This window comes from Pelophylax lessonae (genome assembly GCF_965119305.1).
Source record: "Pelophylax lessonae genome assembly, chromosome: 1".
NCBI lineage: Eukaryota > Metazoa > Chordata > Amphibia > Anura > Ranidae > Pelophylax > Pelophylax lessonae.
The window spans coordinates 33,685,662-33,694,094 of NC_138768.1; the positions used below are offsets into that span (position 1 = coordinate 33,685,662).

At 53.3% G+C, this 8,433-nt stretch overlaps 1 protein-coding gene across 1 annotated transcript in view; it reads right to left on the minus strand.

Annotated features, from left to right (window-relative positions):
• UNC13B (unc-13 homolog B) overlaps positions 1 to 5,602 on the minus strand; it is a 703,803-nt gene extending 698,201 nt beyond the window's left edge. The window contains exon 1 of the mRNA XM_082256386.1: positions 5,573 to 5,602. Coding sequence (XP_082112512.1) covers positions 5,573 to 5,594 — 22 coding nt within the window. The 5' untranslated portion in view covers positions 5,595 to 5,602. The remainder of the gene's footprint in view (positions 1 to 5,572) is intronic.
• Between the last annotated feature and the right edge of the window lie 2,831 nt (positions 5,603 to 8,433).

The following is an 8,433-nucleotide window of genomic DNA, read 5'->3' on the forward strand; positions in this document are numbered from 1 at the left end:
GATCGATGCCATTTCCAGCATTCATCGGGACTCCATCCAGCCGGTGGACGTGCCGGCTGGGTGCTCGGGAGCCCCGAGCAAAGCCACAGAAGGCGGCGGGGGGGGGGGGGGGGGACATCCCCTCCAGCTCACCCGGGTAATGATCGAGCGGCTCGCGAGCCGCATTGGTCGTTACCGACGGAAAGCCGACCGTCGGCTTCAAACCACGGTACCGGGATGATGTCTCTAGCTAGAGGCATAATCCCGGTATAACCCCGCAAAGTCTGCCGACGTACGTCAGTATGCGGTAAGTGGTTAAAGCAATATAGTGAGCTGTCCAGAACCACCTCTGGAGGGAGTCTATTCCACATTTTCACAGCTCTTACAGTGAAGAAACCTTTCCGTATTTGGAGACGAAATCTCTTTTCCTCTAGACGTAAAAAGTGCTCCCCTTGTCCTCTGTGTTGACCTTAAAGTGAACAACTCAACACCAAGTTCACTATATGGACCCCTTATGTATTTATACATGTTGATCCTATCCCCCCCCCCCCCCCCCTTAATCTCCTCTTCTCAAGAGAGAATAATCTCAGTTCCTCTAATTTTTCCTCATAGCTGAGCTCCTCCATACCTCTTATCAGTTTGGTTGCCCTTCTCTGCACTTTCTCCAGTTCCCCGATATCCTTTTTAGGAACTGGTGCCCAAAACTGAACTGCATATTCCAGACGAGGTCTTACTAATGATTTGCCTCTGTTCATTTGCTTTACATTTTGATAAAGGATAAAAATAAACTATTAACAATTCTATTTCTGAAAGTATTCTTCATTTACAGCATTTCTTCACACCTGCCTAAAACTTTTGCACAGTACCGTACATGCTGGATGGCTGCAGAGCCTCTATGCTGGCTATAACAGAGGACTGGGAATTTGGAAGGCTTCTGATCATTGTATTATTTGCCCGTCATCTGTTCTGGAATCCAATAAATGCGAATCTCTGGGAAAGAACCAAGTTGCTGTGGAGATTCATTAGGATTGGAGAAGTTTGTGTTCTATATGGGTCGGCACACTGCCACTCCAACAATACCGGTAATTACAATAATCACCATCTATTTACAGCATAGATAGCGGGGAACGGCCATATCTCCGGGGACAGACGTGGTGCACCTACAGAGCGGGACTGGAAGGAAACGACAAGACCAATTCCCCCCAGAAAGGACAACACAGTGCGCTCAGATCCCAGGAACAAAAATCTATTCAGAGCCCCCCCGGAGTTCTACTGACTTACCACCCCACAACAATTATAAAGCCCAAGACTCAGCAGCTTCCTTCAGAGGCTTCTCACAATATTTTGCTTGATGACAAATTCCCCTAAAGCAGGGATCCTCAGACTACGGCCCTCCAGCTGTTCTGGAACTACACATCCCATGAGGCATTGTAAAACTCTGACATTTACAGACATGACTAGGCATGATGGGAATTGTAGTTCCTGAACAACTGGAGGGCCATAGTTTGGAGAACCCTGCCCTAAAGGGTCACTCCACAAAATCTGATATTTAGGTCTTTAGTAGCTGCTGAAGTTTTATACCACCTGCCAGCTTCTCTCCTCTCTCAACGACCATTTGTGAGCTCCCGGGACTGTACACATGGCCATGTCCATTATGAGGGGTTCCCACCACCCCTGTGCTGAGTTCCCAGGTCTGTACACCTGCTGTGCCCATTATGAGGGGTTCCCACCATCCCTGTGCAAAGTTCCCAGGTCTGTACCTCTGCTGTGCCCATTATGAGGGGTTCCCACCATCCCTGTGCTGAGTCCCCCAGGTCTGTACACCTGCTGTGCCCATTATGAGGGGTTCCCACCATCCCTGTGCTAAGTTCCCGGGTCTGTACACCTGCTGTGCCCATTAGGAGGGGTTCCCTCCATTCCTGTGCTAAGTTCCCGGGTCTGTACACCTGCTGTGCCCATTATGAGGGGTTCCCACCATCCCTGTGCTGAGTTCCCGGGTCTGTACACCTGCTGTGCCCATTATGAGGGGTTCCCACAATCCCTGTGCTGAGTTCCCAGGTCTGTATACCTGCTGTGCCCATTATGAGGGGTTCTCACCATCCCTGTGCTAAGTTCCCGGGTCTGTACACCTGCTGTGCCCATTATGAGGGGTTCTTTAACCACTTGCCGACCGCCGCACGACTATCTACGTGGGCGGTCAGCCCCTCACAGGCAAAGTGACGTAGGTCTACGTCGCTCGCCTGTGAGGGTTTAGGGAGCGAGCGCGCGCCGCCGGAGGCGCGCTCCCGCTCCCGCGTGGTCACGGACCCCCCCGCGCGCGTGACCGGCGGACCCGATCGCCGCCGGCCACTCTGCGATCGGCGGGGGAGAGGGAGAAAGTCAGGCAGCTTGTGTAAACAAGCTGCCTGTCATTCTCCTCTCTGTATGAGAGCTGATCACATGGATCTACTATGTAGATCCATTGATCACTCCTCATACAGTTGAAGCCACAGCCAATCACAGTTAGAATCACGCCCCTAGGGACACACACAGCCCCTCCCTCTCAAATAAAGTTAACCCCTTCACTACCAGTGCATTTTTACAGTAACAGTGCATATGTATAGCACTGATTACTGTAGAAATGTCACTGGTAACCCCAAAAGTGTCAAAAATGTCAGTCAAGGGTCCGATCTGTCCGCCGCAATGTCGCAGTACCGCAAAAAAAATCGCAGATCGCCGCCATTACGCGTTAAAAAAAAAAACAACAAAAATGACAAAAATCTTTCCCTTTGTTAGTAAACGCAATAACTTTTGCGCAAACCAATCAAAATACGCTTTTTGCGATTTTTTTTACCAAACATAGGTAGCATAAAACAAATTGGCCGAAAATATTAAAAAATTTTGATTTTTACATTTTTTTTTGGGGGAATTTCATATAAAAAAAAGGGAAAAATATTGCTATTTTTGCAAAATTTACGCTCTTTTTTTGTTTATAGCGCGTGATCAAAAAATCGCACAGGTGATCAAATACCACCAAAAGAAAGCTCTGTTTGTGGGAAAAAAAGGACGCCAAATTCGTTTCGGTACAGCGTCGCACGACCGCGCAATTGTCCGTTAAAGTCACGCAGTGCCGAATCGCAAAATGCCCTCTGGTCGTTTAGCAGCCAAATCCTCCGGGGCTTAAGTGGTTAAGGGCACACTAGGTATACTGATACAGACAGGAAGCCTTTTAAAGAGAAGACAAACAAAGGTGGTCTAACTAAGGTCAGAAGAGCTCGCTTTGGGACCATCAGAACATACAAGAAGCCGGGGCTGACTTGCCAGACTGAGTTATAAGTAAAATATCCCTTCTGGGTGGACTGACTCCGCTCTCTACTATTGAACCCTACAGAGTGCGGAATCAATGATGTGTAATGAGGCGGCGGGTGGACCGGATAAAATGATCGGATTGTCATTTACCTCCCGGCCAGCATACAGCATTCTGCAACTGAAGAGACGCAGATCAATCTACTGCGCTGCCGCCCAATTCTTAGGCTGTCCAATAAACCTCGCAGCCCAAGAGAGAAGGGAACTCCGCACCCAAAACAAGCACATCAACAAAGAAACGTCACCCCGCAGACATCCTCGCAATGACACAGCCACATATTTTCTTTTAAGTCAAAAAATGCGGTCACACAGCTCGCAGCAAACGGACTCAGCATATTTTATGTGAGAGTTTGCCATTGCTGACATTCCTTTTCCAAACGCTAACTGTCCCGGCTCCTTCTCCCAGCATCAGATATCCCCTTGACAATGCATCCACCTGCTTTTCTCTCCAGGACGGCGCCATCTTTGTTCAGGCATCATTCAGGGTCGCCATCTACTTCCTGGACTGAGATTGAGGTGTAAATCCTGGTGTCTGTGTTCACAAAGGACTGACACAGACTTGCTACAAAGTTACGTCTAGTCTCATCACTGAGAAGAGAGGGGGGGGGGGAGGGAGGATGAGAGGGGGGAGAGGAGGAAGAGGAAGAGAGGGGGGAGAGGAGGAAGAGGAAGAGAGGGGGGAGAGGAGGGAAGAGGAAGAGAGGGGGGAGAGGAGGAAGAGGAAGAGAGGGGGGAGGGGAGGAAGAGGAAGAGAGGGGGGAGAGGAGGAAGAGGAAGAGAGGGGGGGAGGGGAGGAAGAGGAAGAGAGGAGGGGAGGGGAGGAAGAGAAGAGAGGGGGGGGAGGGGAGGAAGAGGAAGAGAGGGGGGAGGGGAGGAAGAGGAAGAGAAGGAAGAGGAAGAGGGGGGGGGGAGGAGGAGGAAGAGGAAGAGAGGGGGGGAGGAGGAGGAGGAAGAGGAAGAGAGGGGGGGAGGAGGAGGAAGAGAGGGGGGGGGAGGAGGAGGAAGAGGAAGAGAGGGGGGGAGGAGGAGGAAGAGGAAGAGAGGGGGGGGAGGAGGAGGAAGAGGAAGAGAGGGGGGGAGAGGAGGAGGAGGAAGAGGAAGAGAGGGGGGGGAGGAGGAGGAAGAGAGGGGGGGGGAGGAGGAGGAAGAGGAAGAGAGGGGGGAGGAGGAGGAAGAGGAAGAGAGGGGGGGGAAGAGGAAGAGGAAGAGAGGGGGGGAGGAGGAGGAGGAAGAGGAAGGAGGGGGGGAGGAGGAGGAGGAAGAGGAAGAGAGGGGGGGAGGAGGAGGAAGAGGAAGAGAGGGGGGGGAGGAGGAGGAAGAGGAAGAGAGGGGGGGGGAGGAGGAGGAGGAAGAGGAAAGAGGGGGGGGAGGAGGAGGAGGAAGAGGAAGAGAGGGAGGGGAGGAGGAGGAGGAAGAGGAAGAGAGGGAGGGGGAGGAGGAGGAGGAAGAGGAAGAGAGGGAGGGGGAGGGGGAGGAGGAGGAGGGAAGAGGAAGAGAGGGAGGGGAGGAGGAGGAGGAAGAGAGGGAGGGGAGGAGGAGGAGGAGGAGGAAGAGGAAGAGAGGGGAGGGGGAGGAGAGAGAAGAGAGGGGGGGGGAAGGAAGAGAGGAGGGGGGGAGGAAGAGGAAGAGAGGGGGGGGAGGAAGAGGAAGGGGGGGGGGGGAAATGCTTCTTCCTGTACATTGTGATGCCAAGAATTTATTTATGCAGGACTAGAGAAATCATTTAAATTCTTTGGAATCGCTGATCTACAAACAAGCATGCAGCAAGTGAAGTCAGGAAAGGCAAACATGTCTCATCTACACTGAGCCAGATCAGAAAATCAAAGCATTGAAGTCATAAGTTAACCGTGACAGCCAGGAAACTTGCATTTTCAGAAGGAGAGGTCCACAATTGCAGCCTATAGATTTATAGGGGAGGTTATAGAACCCATTTTGAAAGGCTGCCAAGGATGACTTCTGCTGCTGAAAATGCAGTTTCACTGGCTGCTGTTCAAGCAATTGTTCTGGGTCAGCCACTAAAATTATTCAATCCAGAGACAGCCAGGCAACCAGTATTTACCAAAGCATGTCAGAAAATGACTTTTTTATTTTTTTCGCCCTCTCATACAAAATTCCATGAAAAGCATCACTGAGATCCTCCTCAGCAGACGGGCATCACCCAACGTTGGGCACAGATACACTGAAATAAACCCGAGCACTGGAAGTCCTTCCCAGCAAGAAGGAAGACGCCAATATTACCGGCACTCACCTCGAACACACAGGAGAGACATGGCCTCCGTCTGGGGGGGGTCACTCGGCGGGGGGGCATTAGGTGAATAGGGTAGTCCTGAGGAAGAATAAAATTGGGATTAATAGCTGGAAGTACCCCCAAGTTACAGAAAGGCTGAGCGCATGATACTACAAGCAGAGTTACAGAAAGTGGGAGAGGGAGAGCAGAAAGGAGGAAAGGAGGAGAGTGAAAAAAAAAACCGCAGAACACAGAGGAGGAGGAGAGCAGAGATAAGTAGATCAAAGTGGGGGTGGTGGGGGGGCAGAGAGTAATGAGAACTGAGAGAAGAGGAGAGCAGAGAGCAATGAGTGCTGAAAAGGGAAAGCAGAGAAGAGGAGAGCAAAGAGGAGGGGGGCAGAGAGGAACAAGAACTGAGCGGGGAGAGCAGAGCAGAGAGGAATGAAAACTAAGTGTGGAGAGCAAAGGGGGGGGGGGCAGAGAGAAGAGAAGAGAAGAAAGAGTACTGAGTGGGGGGAGCAGAGGGGAACAAGAGCTTAGTGGAGGGAGCAAAAGGGGGGGGGGCAGAGAGGAACGAGAACTGAGCAGGGAGAGCAGAGCAGGGGGGGGGGTGTAGAAGAGGAACAAGAACTGAGCGGGGGGTGCAGGAGGGGGGGGGGGGGACAGGGACAGGACAGCAGAGAGAAACTAGAACGAAGCGGGGAGAACAAGGGAGGGGGCAGAAGGTAGAGCAGAGAGGAACTAGAGTTGAGCGGATAGAGAGCAGAGATGGGTAAGAGGGGAAAGTGAAAGAGGAAAGTGAAAGAGGAAGGGGAAAGAAGAGAGGGGGGGGGGAAAGAAGAGAGGGGGGGGGAAAGAGAGGAAGAGAGGGGGGGGGGAAAGAGAGGAAGAGAGGGGGGGGGGAAAGAGAGGAAGAGAGGGGGGGGGAAAGAGAGGAAGAGAGGGGGGGGGAAAGAGAGGAAGAGAGGGGGGGGGGAAAGAGAGGAAGAGAGGGGGGGGGGGGGGAAAGAGAGGAAGAGAGGGGGGGGGGGAAAGAGAGGAAGAGAGGGGGGGGGGGAAAGAGAGGAAGAGAGGGGGGGGGGGGAAAGAGAGGAAGAGAGGGGGGGGGGGGGAAAGAGAGGAAGAGAGGGGGGGGGGGGAAAGAGAGGAAGAGAGGGGGGGGGGGGAAAGAGAGGAAGAGAGGGGGGGGGGGGGAAAGAGAGGAAGAGAGGGGGGGGGGGGGAAAGAGAGGAAGAGAGGGGGGGGGGAAAGAGAGGAAGAGAGGGGGGGGGGGGGGGAAGAGAGGAAGAGAGGGGGGGGGGGGAAAGAGAGGAAGAGAGGGGGGGGGAAAGAGAGGAAGAGAGGGGGGGGGAAAGAGAGGAAGAGAGGGGGGGGGGGAAAGAGAGGAAGAGAGGGGGGGGGGGAAAGAGAGGAAGAGAGGGGGGGGGGGAAAGAGAGGAAGAGAGGGGGGGGGAAAGAGAGGAAGAGAGGGGGGGGGGAAAGAGAGGAAGAGAGGGGGGGGGGAAAGAGAGGAAGAGAGGGGGGGGGGAAAGAGAGGAAGAGAGGGGGGGGGAAGAGAGGAAGAGAGGGGGGGGGGAAGAGAGGAAGAGAGGGTGGGGAGAGAGGAAGAGGAGGGGGGGGAGAGAGGAAGAGAGGGGGGGGATGAGAGGAAGAGAGGGGGGGGAGAGAGGAAGAGAGGGGGGGAGAGAGGATGAGAGGGGGGGGGGAGAGAGAGAGGGGGGAGAGAGGAAGAGAGGGGGGGAGAGAGGGAGAGAGGGGGGGGGGAAGAGAGGAAGAGAGGGGGGGGGAAGAGAGGAAGAGAGAGGGGGGGGGGAAGAGAGGGGGAAGAGAGGGGGGAAGAGAGGGGGAAGAGAGGGGGGAAGAGAGGGGGGAAGAGAGGGGGGGAAAGAGGAAGAGGAGGGGGGAAGAGGAGGGGGAAAGGGGGGGGAGAAAAGGAGGGTAAATAAAAGTGGACAGACTGCAGGAGGATTAGCTCTCACAATGTCACAGTCAATAATAAAAGAGAAGTGAGGGGTGACCGAGGAACACACAGAGGAGAACAACTTCTGAAAAAGTATGAAAGAATAAAAAGACAGCAGGTCTGATGAAGAGTGAGATGATGGTGGGGGTGGAGGAGTATACGAAGAAGCGGACAATGGAATATTATATTATCTTCTAATAAAGGTGAATGGAAGGGGGGAGGAATAATGATGAATGGCAGTGATCAGCAGCATTGTGAATCAGCAGAGAAGAGTGCAGTGACTGCAGAAGGTAAGGAAGGGGTTATTATAAAGCCAGAAGTATGAGAGGAGAGGAGTATGGGGAAAATATAGAAGAGAGCGAGGATAATGAATGAATGGGCTGTGGGTGAAGAAATTCCTGGTAAAAATGAGACACAGAGAAGGATGGAAGGGGACCTGAACAGAAGAGGGACACGGGGGTATCAGTAGAGGAAGTACAGGGGTCCGTACAGAGGAGGGACACAGGGGGTATCAGTAGAGGAAGTACAGGGGTTCGTACAGAGGAGGGACACAGGGGTGTCAGTAGAGGAAGTATGGGGGTCCGTACAGAGGAGGGACACAGGGGTGTCAGTAGAAGTACGGGGTCCGTACAGAGGAGGGACACAGGGGTGTCAGTAGAGGAAGTATGGGGGTCCGTACAGAGGAGGGACACAGGGGTGTCAGTAGAGGAAGTATGGGGGTCCGTACAGAGGAGAGACACGGGGGTATCAGTAGAGGAAGTACGGGGGTCCGTACAGGGAAGGGACACAGGAGTACCAGTAGAGGAAGTATGGGGGTCCATACAGAGGAGGGACATAGGGGGTATCAGTAGAGGAAGTACGGGGGGTCCGTGCAGAGGAGGGACACGGGGTATCAGTAGAGGAAGTATGGAGGTCCGTACAG